This window comes from Cervus canadensis, chromosome 15 (assembly GCF_019320065.1).
Source record: "Cervus canadensis isolate Bull #8, Minnesota chromosome 15, ASM1932006v1, whole genome shotgun sequence".
Classification (NCBI taxonomy): Eukaryota; Metazoa; Chordata; class Mammalia; order Artiodactyla; family Cervidae; genus Cervus; species Cervus canadensis.
Window position 1 is genome coordinate 32,174,657 of NC_057400.1, and position 14,843 is coordinate 32,189,499.

The 14,843-nt window shown below is 40.2% G+C and overlaps 1 protein-coding gene across 1 annotated transcript; it reads right to left on the minus strand.

Moving 5' to 3' along the window:
* Positions 1-3,522: 3,522 nt before the first annotated feature.
* Positions 3,523-14,486, minus strand: RBM43 (RNA binding motif protein 43). Its single transcript, XM_043488217.1, has 4 exons — positions 14,302-14,486; positions 7,817-8,024; positions 6,666-6,754; positions 3,523-5,866 (listed from the first exon to the last, which is right to left on the minus strand). The coding sequence occupies exons 1-4, from the start codon at positions 14,302-14,304 to the stop codon at positions 5,135-5,137; spliced, it is 1,032 nt and encodes a 343-aa protein (XP_043344152.1). The 5' UTR covers positions 14,305-14,486; the 3' UTR covers positions 3,523-5,134.
* Positions 14,487-14,843: the final 357 nt, after the last annotated feature.

Here is a 14,843-nt window from a genome sequence, read left to right on the forward strand (position 1 = left end):
ATTTCCTCTGAGTCTCTGCCCTGAGTGTCCTCTCCCCTTCTTACCAGAACACCAGTCACTGGGTTAACTAACCACATCTACAAAGACCCTGTTTCCAAATAAGGTCACGTGCTGAAGTTCCAAGAGGACATGAATTTTGAGGGAATACTACTCAACCCTCTAAACCAGGCAAGAAACGACCTAGGCCTGATCTAAGGTGGTGGCTACATGAATAGAAAGAAGAAACCCAGAACGACTCTTTGTTTTCCAGTTTGGGTAACACATTGGTGCCAGCTCTAAGATGAGGTATTCCAAGCAGAGGGAGCTTTTCTTGGGCTGTTGGTATTACCAAGTTCTTAAGATGATAACCACTACTCTTTTTTTTTTTTTTTTTTTGGCTGTGCTGCGTGGCTTAAGAAAATGCCTTAGTTAGCCAACTAGGGATCGAACCCACGCTATCATCAATGAAAATGTGAAGTCCTAATCACCGGACCTCCAGGGAATTTGCTACAACTACTATTCTTGACCATCTCTTGCTTAACAGGTTTTCTAAAACTCAAGGACCCTGCAAAATAGGTATTATTTTCAGATTACAACTGAGAACACTGAAGCTAGAGGGGTGAGGGACTTTTCCAGAACCACTCAGTTTGGAGGAGGTAAAAGATGAAAGGGAAAGGGTGGGTGGAGAATATGGAAAAGTTCCCACTTGAGTCTAAGCCAATATTCATACCAGGAAATGGTCCCAGAGTAATGACATTTTGACAGGATAGTTACATTCCTTAAACTACTGTCTTTGGGGAGCTCCATATCTTGTCGCTAACAAGGTTTAGATGACAAATTTGACATTTCCTTCCCTTTACTCCTTTATATATGTGAGTTTTCTATAGAGGAATGAAAGAATCTTGTCCCTAAGTTAGAAGTTGTATATAATAACTAAAGCTGTCAAAATTCAGCCATCCTTCTCATTTTGAAGTATAATTTTATATTTATATGTAAAAGCATTTTTAAGAGCCATCCAGTTAGTTCCTATATAGGTTATTAGTGGAAATTGAGAGATGCTCTGTTCTCAGAGAAAGGCAGTAACATAAAAGCAACACAAAATGCACTATTTGTCCAAGGTTTATCTGTAACTTTTAATTTCTGAATAGCAACATGCTTTATAGCTAAATTTTATTATATTGACAATGTACTCAGAACTTTAACTTCTGAATGGCTAAATGCAGTTAAAATTCTACAAATTAAAATTCCACATATTAAATAAAAATTTCATATATGAAAAAGCACAAATATTCCATGATTTGTAAATAGGCATTATTTGGAAAAATGAAAATACTGGAGTAAAATCTTTACTGATGATTTGGCAGTGTTTGCATTCCTGTATTTTATCCAATAAAGTACCTCTTCTGCAAAGCATTAAAAAAGAAATTCAGCCGTCCCTAAACTTGGCATTCATCTACCAGACCAAGTACTGTCCTGTTCTCCCGTCTCATCCCTCCATTGTACTAACATCCATCCATAGGCTTTCATCCATAAGCTCTGGGAGCTTCTCCTGACACTCATTGAAGAAAATTACTCAAAACACAAAGAGAAGGCAAAAAATAATTTTGTGACCTTTTAATGCCATGCTAGACAAGCTCTAATAAGCCCACTTTGGGGTCATCTCTTTTGAGGAATATAAGTTTGTTTCACTTAATATCACAATTGATTAGGGCAATGACATTTTACAACTCTGTAAAATTAGAAGTTCAACTTCTTAAAAAACTGCTAAGGTGAGGTTATTTCCTGTTTAGCCGAGAAAACAACCTTCCAAATCAGGTTTATTGCATTGACAAGTTTTGTTTCTAATTTAGCAATTTTTACTAACATGCTTTCTCCTGCTGACTTTTAAATTTCTTTCTTATGTTCTTTTTGAATCAGTTTTGTCATTATGCTCATTTGCTCCTCAATAATAAGGTAGATAAAACTTTAACACACTTTTTCCATGAAAATTATGCTAAAAATTAGGAAATGACTAACATATCATAGGTAAGAACTGACTCTCCAACTCTACCCCAAGTGTGTATATAGCAAGCACTGCTGTAACGACTTGTTTACTTTCTTTCTCTGCTAGGCTACATGTTGAATTCTAAAGAGTCAATGAACATTTCTGTTAACGTCACACTGTTGTCTCCAAAACCCAGAGGACAAGCACAACAAAAATCCATGAGTTTCTTACTCAGATGTTTCAGAGTCCTTTCTCCTACTCTTTTCCTTTGTTCATCACAAGCTGAAACTCACACATCTTCTTTTTTAATTTGATAATGGCTCTTATCACCATCTGCAGCATCTTTGAAAAGTACCAACTTACTATCTAATTAAATGACAGGTCTTTCTCCCAATGGCAGACACATAAGAGGGTTTAGGCTTGACAACAGAACAGAATCCACATTATCTTCATTGGTATCAGTAACTTTCAAAACTAAATTTTAATAAAAAAATCACTAAAAATAGATAAAAAATCACTACCATTTTGAAGATTTAAGAGTCAGTTTTTATTAAGGATAGAAATTGGTTACACAAGCATATTATAAGGAGAGTGTCACTAAATGAACTCTAAGATGGACATCAATATGTACAACACCTGAAATAATAATAATCTTCTCAAACAGAAGATGCAATATGCATACCTATAAACCAGTTAGCTGCATTCAGTCTATCCAATCAAGGAAGGATCATCACTCTGACCCAGGTCTTTGCTGAAAGGCTATTTTATTGGTGTTAAACTTGTGGTAATAATGAAAACCTGTGCAGGTATCAAATATAACTGCACCGGTTATCAATTTATTAACTCAGCTTTAAATTCATCCTCCATGCCTGCTCAGTAACAAACCTGGGCCCTTTAAATATTTTCCCCTTGTAGCTGACAAGATGTTAGGCTTTCTCAGTAGAGGGCGCTGGAGAGGCATTGCGGGAAGAAAGTCTTGTTCCTACGTCAATGGATTAAATTGGCAAGCTCTTCGGAATCCAGCGTCCCCCCATACCTACCCAGCTTCTTCAGCACAGGCAGCTTCTCGAACATTAGGCCCCTGCAGAACGGGCGGCTGCTCCCGCGTCCAGCACCCCCCCCCCCCCACGGAAGGCCTCCCCCCATTCAGCAGCTGTAGTACATGTCGGTCAGCAGGGACCCCCTCAGGCATGTTGTAAGGGCGGGTCCCTGGTCAGACAAGACTGTGAACAGGCTCTTCCAGTACCCTAGAGAATGGATTTCTAGCAAGATCCCCTGGCACAAACCCTCCAGCGAAGTCTGGATTTCAGTTCCGGGGTGCATGGTGGATGGGAGGAGGTTCTTCATTGGGTGCTCTATCTAAACTCCTTATATCTGCTATTCCTATATCTGGTAGAGTTTTCTCTATTTCTTATGAGCCAGTCCCTCATTATTCCAATTCCCTGTCATTGCTAACAATTCTGTATCTTAAACTTTCCCTGTTCAAATTACTGTATGCCTCCTCTCCTGATCGGACCTAGACTGAGACAATACCCCCAGAAGCAAAATGAAAATCAAACACCTTTTTAAAGATACCTTATTCGGTACTTAATATAAACAGAAGTTTCCCATGATGAAAAGTTTAGCCATACAGAAATGAAATAAGACATTTAAAGAAATGGAGATAATTTACATAGTTGGAATTTAGGTAGCTAAGAAAAAGGAAAGCTCATAGATTTGTCTTAAGCTTTTCTACTGCTACAAACAGTTCAAATCATCATAATCATGTTTGTTTATGTTGAGATGAGCAAGATGTATGTTTTATAATCCTGGGAGGGTCTCTGCAGTGCCCCAGATACTGAAAACTGGCTTAATGCTAAATTAAATGCAGGACAGTCACAGACAACCCAATGACTTACAAGTTTTACTTCCTTTCTTCAGTAAAAAGCTTTCAAATCCTTCTGTCATCTTTAAGGAAACATTTCTCAATTGTTTAAGTAGCAATCAGAAGAATGGTTCACTAACCAAGAGCATGGGCAAGTTACATTACGTCAATGGGCACCAGTTTCCTCATCTGAGAAAGGGGGACAAAGACAGCTCCTACCTCACAGGGTTCCTGTCAGGACTGAATGAGTAAAGATATGCAATGCACTTAAACTTATGCCTAGCAAGTAAGTGTTTGCTATTATTCCCATTGTCCACGATCCTATTGCTGAAATGCTATTACTTTTACAATTATAAAATAGACAATACATAATTTCAACAAGAGAACCAACATTTTATATAAGCACTTAGGCTAAGTAAGCGGTAGGAAAAATGTCCTGTATGTCCAGTAGCCTTATACCAATACGGGATTTAGTCAAGTAGTGACTACCTGCATCAGAAATACTTACCATCTAAGCAGCTTCTCAGGAGAGTTTTGCTAACATTTTAATTCTATTTGTAGTAAACATAAACTTTATAAATGTTAAGCTTATGTAACTTTATAAATGTATAAATATTGTCCATGGCATAATAATAATCATTCAAACTTCTTATATGTTAGAATGAAGGCTCTATTTAAAATTTATTTATTTTTAATTGAAGGATAATTGCTTTACAATATTGTGTTGGTTTCTGCCATACATCAACATGAATCAGCCACGGGTATATACATGCCCCCTCCCTCTTGAACCTCCCTCCCACCTCCCACCCCTTGAGGTTGTCACAGAGCCCCAGTTTGAGTTCACTGAAGGCTACTTTTTTCCTAAGAATCTGGGGTTGCAGAAAAAATGAGGTTTCCTCAAAGTTTAGTGAGTTTTTTAAGTTTTATACCTTAGATATTATCTTTGGGTTTAACTCTTACTGATGGACAGCTACATAACTTCAAACAAGGGTTTTTTACCTTCCCAAATCCTAGTCTCTTCTCCTGTAGCATGAGAATGGCAATGCCTATGATGAAAGATGGTCACAAGAATTAAATGAGGTAGGGAGTTCCCTGGCAATTCAGTGGTTAGGACTCGGCGCTTCCACTGCAGGGGGCCCAGGTTTGATCCCTGGTTGGGGAACTAAGATCCCATAAGCTGTGCGATACTGCCAAAAAAAAATTAAATGAGATAATGTGTGTAATGCGGGCATCACGCATGACATCACCACTGCTCAGTAAGGGAAGGAATCAGTCAGCCCTTCTTGTTACTACTGCTGAGGATTTTATTACCTAACTTTTTGCCTTATGAATTCCATGACGTCTTTTTTAAACAAGTATGTGTCAGAAGGAGGTCCTATAACATCAATGTGTGTCTTATAGAAATTAACCAGAACCTGAAGGTAACTCGAACTTAGCTGCTCACATGCCAACTTAATATTTTTTTTCTCTTTATCTTCCTTTCCTTCTAAAATAAATGTCTCCTTTCTAAGCTCAAAGTGAAGAGCATGTGAATATTTCTCAATGAACTCTTTTACCTGTTTTTCATTGTTTGGCTGAGAACCACCTTGAGCATTCTTTATACAAAGTGTGGTAACTTCACCATCCACTGTCTCTTCACATAGAACATGAAATTTTCTCAGTGTGCTTTCATAAACTTTTCTCTTCTTTTTCAGGTAAAGGAAAGTATCTGTGTCAAGAACAAGACTTTCTCCTTTTTTCGTAGTCTCAGGTGTCAATGACCTGGGTGGCTTTAAAGAGTGACTATTTCTCCGTGTACTTCCCCTGGGGCTCTGTCCACTCCTATTTTTTTCTAAAAGAAAACTTGCTTTTAATAGCAAAAATTCTTTGAGCTTCTCGATAGCCAGAAATGTTCCTTGAATGGAGATTCTTCCATTGGCGTCCAAAGGACTTAAGCATAACGTTGGGATTTCCCTTTTCAGGTCCATTACCAAACTTTCTAGACGGATTTGACTCCGAAAAACAGAAAGATCAAGGACAGCCATTACAGAGCTGAAGACCTAAAATTAAACAGAGAAGTTAAAACAGCACCACCTAGAGGAAAGATTGCATAAATACATTCTTGTTTTACCACTTTCTGTCTGCCCAGCAGCAGCCCTAGCCAGACCTCCAAAGCCTCACAGTTTGGCTTCTTACCCCATAGCTGTCCATTTAAAGGGGCCCCACAACCTATCAAGGCCACAGTGTTTGATTTTGGGGTTCACAGTTCCTCACTGGACTCCCCCAGATAGAGTTGATTAAATATTATTTAGAGGCAGAATGTTTTTTTGAATCAAAGTTTTAAGCAGAACGCACAGATAAACTGTTCCAGTGGTGCTCTGTGGATAGGGGTCCCTGGAGAGAGCCCTCCCTCCTCGTGAGAAGTTCATTGGATGGTTGCAGAGAACCCTACCTTTGTTACAGAATAAAGTTTTAAATCAGTGCTTTGAATTTTATTTTCCTCTTATTTCCTCCTTACTTGTGTCTTCAAAGTTCCTTTTTAATGTTCATCCAAATTGGTTTTTTACCCCACAAAATAAGTCTTTAGGTAGATGCCAGACATCATCCATGACAGTATAAGAGCTCACTGTCACTTTAAAAGTATTAAGAGCATCATAGAAAAACAGGAAAACAGAACAAGCAATAACCAAAAATCTTTCAGGACACAGGTTTGGCCTTTAACACTGACCCACGTTAAGGAGCTTGCACTTTCTTTTCTAGAAGTCATAGGGTGAGGGTGCTTTGGCCTCCCATGTAGGAGACACTTAGCAGAAAACATGGGATCTAGACGATCGGCATGCCTGCAGCCATCACACCTACCTTGTCACTGAAATGGGAGACTGTGAGTTGAGCATATCCAACCATGTCTGCTAGACAGTGCTTCTTTTTTCTGACAACATTCTCTGCAACTAAGTGGAAGAGGGGCCATCAGAAAGGTTTGTGGCACAATACAGTAATAATTATTTTAATTAATAGTAATAGAGATGTTCAGTTCTTTTAAAATACCTAAGATTTTTTCCCGCTTTTCCTCTAAATTCAGCATTTAAATCCTTTTTCCTTCTAGTTTAACATATTAAAATTTATACATACATACATATATATATATATATAAAACACATGTATGTTATGTATGTTACATACGTAACACCTAAAAGTAAATCCCCCACCACTCTGTTAATTATGGTCATGAGACTTCACCTTTCTGAATCCAGGGTATCACACTATCCCAGCTAGTTTTCCTGATTCACTGGCTGACCTGGTCAGTCTCCTTTACTAATTGTCCTTCCCTCCCCCTTCTCTCAAGGCATTGACATGCACCATCCATGAGGCTAGAGGGGTGAACAGCTCCACAGACCCAACTTTCTCACCTATGTCAGGTATAGGCCAGGAAGAGAATGGCTCAATGTGACCTCAGATCCAAGCCATATCTCCCCAGTCCAACTTTCCCATTAATAAAGCAGTACTTATCTTGTTTATGAGATTATGGATAGCTTCTGTGGGGCTTTTTTCTGTATTTTACAAGTTTTCTACAATAAAGTGTATCACCTTTATCTCATGATGTAGATGGATTTAAAATACAGAAAACAAGAAGTCTTTAAGACTTTCAGTTACTGACAACTCTATCATAAGGCACTTTCACATATAGTCTTCCTAACACACTATCATGCCACTTTTATATTCAAGAATAGAATTACTACTTTTTAAACTTTACCAATCCCATGAATTATTTTGTTGTTGTTGTTCTTGTTGCTGCTATTGTTTAGTCACTAAGTTGTGTCCTTCTCTTTGTGACTCCATGAACTGCAGCACACCAGACTTCCCTGTCCACTATCTCACAGAGTTTGCTCAGACTCATGTCCATCAAGTTAGTGATGTTATCCAACCATCTCATGAATTAGTCTACTGAAGTTCAATTTTTAATTTCATTCCAGAAGTATTTCTAAGGTTATAAAAATTTGATTTGGAAATACCTGTTTTTTCTTTGAATGTTACATATGCAGCTCCCTTGGTTCTTGTTGGATATGTCACATCTTCAACAATTCCACCCCCATTGTCAGTATCTTCAAAGTGAATCTTCACTAATGTGGTCAGTAACTGGTCATTAAGACCAACTGGAAGACCAGCAACTACAACTGTTCTTTCAGAAGCTTTGGATTCCTTAACATTCAAAACTGATGCCTGTGAAAGAAACAATAGGACACTTTTTAAGTATATGATTCTACTTAATATAGGCAATATTTCACACCAGTGGGAAAGGCTGTTTTATTTAATAGCCTTTATTTAATAAAGGCCCTCTTGGAACCGATCAGATACCTGAAAAGAAAAATATCAAGGATAGGAGCCTGGCCTCACACCATATACCACCATAAATGCTATATAAATTTGAGAGTTAAAATGTAAAAAGTAAACCCTTTTTTTTAAGAAATGGAAAACATTGGTTAATATTTTTCAGATGTTAGAAAGACCGAAAAATTATTGTAATCACAAAGGAAAAATTAAGGGAGAGTTTTCTAAATCAAATTTTTTTTTAAAAGTCAAGCTAATCACAAAATGTCGTAGTTTGGAGTTGACTGTATATCTTCTTGAATGCAGAGTTGAAAGTACATAAGACAATAAGAAATACATTCTCGCTCTCTTTTTTTTTTTTTTTTCTTGGTCAAAACTAGAGAAAAATCACCATAAAAAAATAAATGAATGAAACCCTAGCAATAATATTGGGACTGCAGTGGAGTAAACCCTACCTTTCAGCACACATCTGAGATACAACCCAACCGCTGAGAGCACACGCTATTGCAGACCATGGAACCCTGGGCACAGAGGATCAGCTGCAAGTAGATCCTTCCCTGAACTCGCTCACTGTTCAGTTCAGCTCAGTTCAGTCGCTCAATCGTGTCTGACTCTTTGCGACACCATGAACACCATGAACAGCACACCAGGCCTCCCTGTCCATCACCAACACCCGGAGTTTACCTAAACTCATGTCCATTGAGTCGGTGATGCCATCCAACCATCTCATCCTCTGTCGTCCCCTTCTCCTCCAGCCCTCAAACTTTCCCAACATCAGGGTCTTTGCTAGTGAGTCAGTTCTTCGCATCAGGTGGTCAAAGTATTGGAGTTTCAGCTTCAACATCAGTCTTTCCAATGAACACCCAGGACTGATCTCCTTTAGGATGGACTGGTTGGATCTCCTTGCAGTCCAAGGGATTGTCAAGAGTCTTCTCCAATACCACAGATCAAAAGCATCAATTCTTCAGAACTCAGCTTTCTTCATAGTCCAACTCTCACATCCATACATGACTACTGGAAAAACCATAGCCTTGACTAGACAGACCTTTGTTGACAAAGTGATGTCTCTGCTTTTTAATATGCTGTCTAGGTTGGTCATAACTTTCCTTCCAAGGAGTAAGCGTCTTTTCATTTCATGGCTGCAATCACCATCTGTGGTGATTTTGGAGCCCAAAAAAAATAAAGTCAGCCACTGTTTCCACTGTTTCCCCATCTATTTGCCATGAAGTGATGGGACAGGATGCCATGATCTTAGTTTTCTGAATGTTGAGCTTTAAGCCAACTTGTTGACTCTCCTCTTTCACTTTCATCAAGAGGCTCTTTAGTTCTTCTTCACTTTCTGCCATAAGGGTGGTGTCATATGCATATCTGAGGTTATTGATATTTTTCCCGGCAATCTTGATTCCAGCTTGTGCTACTTCCAGCCCAGCGTTTCTCATGATGTACTCTGCATATAAGTTAAATAAGCAGGGTGACAATATACAGCCTTGACATACTCCTTTTCCTATTTGGAACCAGTCTGTTGTTCCATGCCCAGTTCTAACTGTTGCTTCCTGACCTGCATACAGGTTTCTCAAGAGGCAGGTCAGGCAGGTCAGAGACGGTATTCCCATTTCTTTCAGAATTTTCCACAGTTCATTGGGATCCACACAGTCAAAGGCTTTGGCATAGTCAGTAAAGCAGAAATAAATGTTTTTCTGGAACTCTCTTGCTTTTTCGATGATCCAACAGATGTTGGCAATTTGATCTCTGGTTCCTCTGCCTTTTCTAAAACCAGCTTGAACATCTGGAAGTTCACAGTTCATGTATTGCTGAAGCCTGGCTTGGAGAATTTTTAGCATTACTTTACTAGCGTGTGAGATGAGTGCAATTGTGCGGTAGTTTGAGCATTCTTTGGCATTGCCTTTCTTTGGGACTGGAATAAAAACTAACCTTTTCCAGTCCTGTGGCCACTGCTGAGTTTTCCAAATTTGCTGACATATTGAGTGCAGCACTTTCACAGCATCATCTTCCAGGATTTGAAATAGCTCAACTGGAATTCCATCACCTCCACTAGCTTTGTTCGCAGTAATGCTTCCTAGGGCCCACTTGACTTCACATTCCAGGATGTCTGGCTCTAGGTGAGTGATCACACCATCGTCATTATCTGGGTCGTGAAGATCTTTTTGTATAGTTCTTCTGTGTGTTCTTGCCACCTCTTTTTAATATCTTCTGCTTCTGTTAGGTCCATACCGTTTCTGTCCTTTATTGAGCTCATCTTTGCATGAAATGCTCCCTTGGTTTCTCTAATTTTCTTGAAGAGATCTCTAGTCTTCCCCATTCTGTTGTTTTCTTCTATTTCTTTGCACTGATTACTGAGGAAGGCTTTCTTATCTCTCCTTGCTATTCTCTGGAACTCTACATTCAAATGGGTATATCTTTCCTTTTCTCCTTCGCTTTTCACATCTCTTCTTTTCACAGCTATTTGTAAGGCCTCCTCAGACAGCCATTTTGCTTTTTTGCATTTCTTTTTCTTGGGACGGTCTTGATCCCTGTCTCCTGTACAATGTCACGAATCTCTGTCCATAGTTCATCAGGCACTCTGTCTATCAGATCTAGTCCCCTAAATCTATCTCTCATTTCCACTTGGGAAGCCCATGATTATAATACACTCTCTGTTAACTTCTTATACTAACGTTTTCATTTATTCCCCCGCTCATTTAGGGAAATGGACCTATAAACTTCTCCCAATGCTTGTATAGGTAGTCCAGCCTGATTACACCAGAGCTCAGATATAATCTATTCCTAAATTATCCCCAAGGAGGACAGGATGTCTCACGGGTCCAAGTCATGGTTGATCAATCACAAAGATGGTTTGGTTTTCAGTTCAGAGGACTCTGTAAACTCAGTCAGGCTTTACTGGCGATAGGCAAACTGCTTCTGACCTCCCCGATAAAGAAAACAGTCTAAGCACACATACAATGCCCTATCCCAAGATTACATTAAAATGAAGATGAAAATAGAATAAAAAGAAAATAAATCCAGTTAAGGGGAGCAATCAGCAGCACAGGAGAGATTCCAACAAATTTCTTGAAGACTGGAAAGACATAAAAGTATGTGAAAGGATATGACAGGGGAAACCCAGAGTAAAGAAGTGGGGGCTGCAATGGAAAGGGGACAACCTTCTTGACAGAACCTCAGAAATTTAAAAAGGGACCAAAACCAGAATGATTAGTTGAAAAGCTAGCAGCAAGACCAAACTAAATGAACATTCTAAGGAGAATCTGACCTGCTAGTATGGGCAAACACCCCTCCCACCCTTTCTGGTATTTGAAAAAGCCCAAGCCTAAAGATCATCAGAAAATTAAAGCATGACATGTTTGGAATAAATTACAGACTACAAATAAAGACTCTATTTGACACAGCTGTTAGGAATATTTTTTTGTAACTGGAAAAAGGAAAAATACACATGACATTGGACCAAAAGGAAAAAAAGTAATACAGAATCTATTAGACCCTGCTGTAAACAATATTTACTGTTTGCATAATAATATGAACACTCTCATAAACTTTTAGATGAATTCTGTAAAAATCTTCAAAATTACTGAAGACTTAAATATGATTACAGAATAAAATGGAATCATTCAACCCTATCAATAGAATAAAGGCAAAACTAACAGAAGTTAAGAAAAAAAGAAAAATCTATATTTATATTACAGAAAATCATGTAAATACTATCAAAATCTAAGTGTATTATGAAAGAAACAAAAATAGTCCATAGGGGAATTTAAAATACTATTAAAACTTCCAAACTTGGAAGAGGGGAAAAGTCAGAGTTCACTTCAGTGAAATCCTCATTTATCACAAGAGGAATTCAATAGGAAATGACTAAAGTCAATGATAACTGATCTCTCAGTATCTCCTTTGATATTTCAGCTGGTAGTTATTAAAATAGGGTGGCAAAAATGTACCTGCATTTCTTAGAATACATAATATCTTGTCAATCAATTGATCAATTAGCTAATACAGTATTAACTAAGCATGTGCTCTATCCCTGGCAATATGTTGGGTACCAAAGATGACACACACAAGATATAAAACACCCCTTACCCTGAAATGGTTCCACCATAAACATAAAAATTTACTGAACATTTATTATGTGTGGGGCACCAGGATAGGCTTTAGGATTACCAACACACACACAAAGGGGACCTCCCTTATGGGTGAGGAGGAGGCAGACACATATATAAATCATTTTAGCGGTGCTTGGTAGGCACAAAGAGAGGAAGGTCTTCTTCCTTACAAGAAGAACAGACCAACACCCCAAAATGTGAGAAGGATACAAGACCATTCACAAGAAAATGCTAAAACACACAATAGAAGCCATTCAGAATTAGGAAGCAAGATTAATGCTGACTAAAGCAGTCAAAGTAGGCTTCATGAAAGAGACCTTGACAGCTGACGTCAAATTTTAATTAATGGTCAAATTTAATTAAAAATGCAACAAGAGTTCACAGCGAAACAAAGGGACAGAGGAGTGGAGGATGCAAATAGCTTCTGTTGAGACAAAGAAAGCAAAGGTCCTTCATGTCTCCTAAAAGGGAAATTCATAACCGAATCTTTGTTATCGTAGGTGCTTTGAATGGAACAAAACAGTTTCTTAAAATACTTGAGGACAACTAGATTGCATAGGAGACAGTAAAAATATAAAAATGTGTTCCTCCATCCTAGCCCCAAGTGTAAGATGTAATTATCTCAAAATAGTTCTAGAAGAGGGGAAAAAAAAATGACAGACTATTCAGACATTCAGGGAATCTTGTTTCATATAAGATTTGTCTTGACTCACTATGCATCTGGCTCTAACAGTCCATAGTTAAAGTGGCTAATGAATAAGCATCCTTTTTGTCCTTCATCAATATCAAAGAAAAACTCAATCAATTTAAATTCACAGAATCTTACTTCCTCGCCACTACCTTCAGCAATACTAGTGTTATATTTCTTTATTCAAATGTCTAAAATTTATCTTTGAAATCAACAGACGGCTATTCATCTCTTTCATCCAACATTAAGAAGAAAAAGAGAGGTCTTGGAGATAGCCCTTTCAATAGTTATCACATGGAGATACAGTTTTTTTGAAATAAGAGCAACATTCTGAGCAGGAGGTATCAAGGTGATGGCATTTTCCCTGTATCAGTGATACATTTTAAGAGACTTTTGACCATCTTATCAGAAAGCAAAAAGATATAAAGAAAAACTGAGTTTATTTTTGTAAGGAAAGCACTAGGCAGAGATAATTAAATTTATCCACTTTGTTGACTTACATTCCTTTTCTTAAAATTGGTTTCATTCAGGTTGCCTTTACCGCCCCGGGTAAACAAAATCACACTTGAAACTCACAACTGCTTTGGCGTTTCTCACCTGAAAGGGAAGGGCCCTGCCACTGTTTTCAGGCGCTTGATGGAAAAAAGGCGCCTGCCTGCTTAGCCGCTCAGGTTTGTCTCCCTCTGTGGGACCCCCCTGGACTGCAGACCTCCAGGCTCCTTTCTGTCAATGGGATTTCCCCGGCGAGAATACTGGAGTGGGTTGCCATGGCCTCCTCCAGGGGATTTTCCCCACCCGATGGAAAGAACACGGAAGGCTAAAATCTTAAATTTGCTGACAGTTCTTGCGAGGCATCAGAGATGGTGACAACACAAAGCCCTTTGTGTCTAGAGAAAGAACTAAGGCCACAAGAGAAAGGAATTCCCGCTAAGACACCAGGCTGCTTTCCCAACTTGTGTCCTTGGCTCCAACCCTTCTGGCTGGCCCTTTAACAAAGGAAAACGGTGGCCTCCATTTCTGGGCAATTCTCTCCGCTCCTGTTCCCCAAAGCGTGGGAGGACAACAGTTAGCCCTAACACGGCCGCTCCTGGACCAAACGGCTGTGTCCCGGCCGGCCGGGCACCGAGTGGGCGAGGCGGCCGCGGCGATGCGCGCCTTCGGAGCTGGCCGCCCAGCTGCGGTCAATTTCAGGAGCGCGCCGAACTGCCCCCGGGCAGGTGCGGACAGGCTGGGCTGGGTTTGCCTCTGGGGCCCTCCTCGCGCCTCCCCCGGTCACCCCTCACTCACGCCCGTCCTCCGGATCTTGGGGGACCGGATGACGGCACGGGGACCACTCCGCCCTGCAAAACCCAAAACAAAAGCAACTTGCCATGGCGGAGGAGAGACTCGCCTTCGGCTGCCGGCGGGGCGCAGAGCTGGGGGAGCCTGGGCTGGCGGGCAGGTTTTGGTTTCGGTTTTCTGTTCCCGCTCTCTTGGAGACCGCCCCTCCACCCCACCCCGCGGTTCTGCGGCCTGGGGCCCTCGGGCGGGGAGCCCGGACCTGGGACAGCGGCTGTTAGGACGCCCCCGGTAGTTTTGCAACTTTTGAAACCAAGCTGGAGAGCGGCCAGAGGATTCCCCGGCGGGAGTGCGGGGATTTTCCCCGGGGCTGTGTCCTGCGCGCAGTAGAATCTGGCTGACCCTTCTTTACGCCCTTATTATCTCCCTAGCCCTGTTCTCCCCACGCCACGCTTGTTTCTCCTCTCGTCACCTACCCAGGGCCAGTAGCCAGGTGCGCAGGGCGCAGGATGGACGGCTCACTGTCCCTGCCAAAAAAGAGCTCACCACCCTGTCCACCCTGTGCTCAGATTCCTCAGCCAGACACCTGTTGGGACACAGGGAATCTATATGCATAGCTTCAGAGTCAAAGAG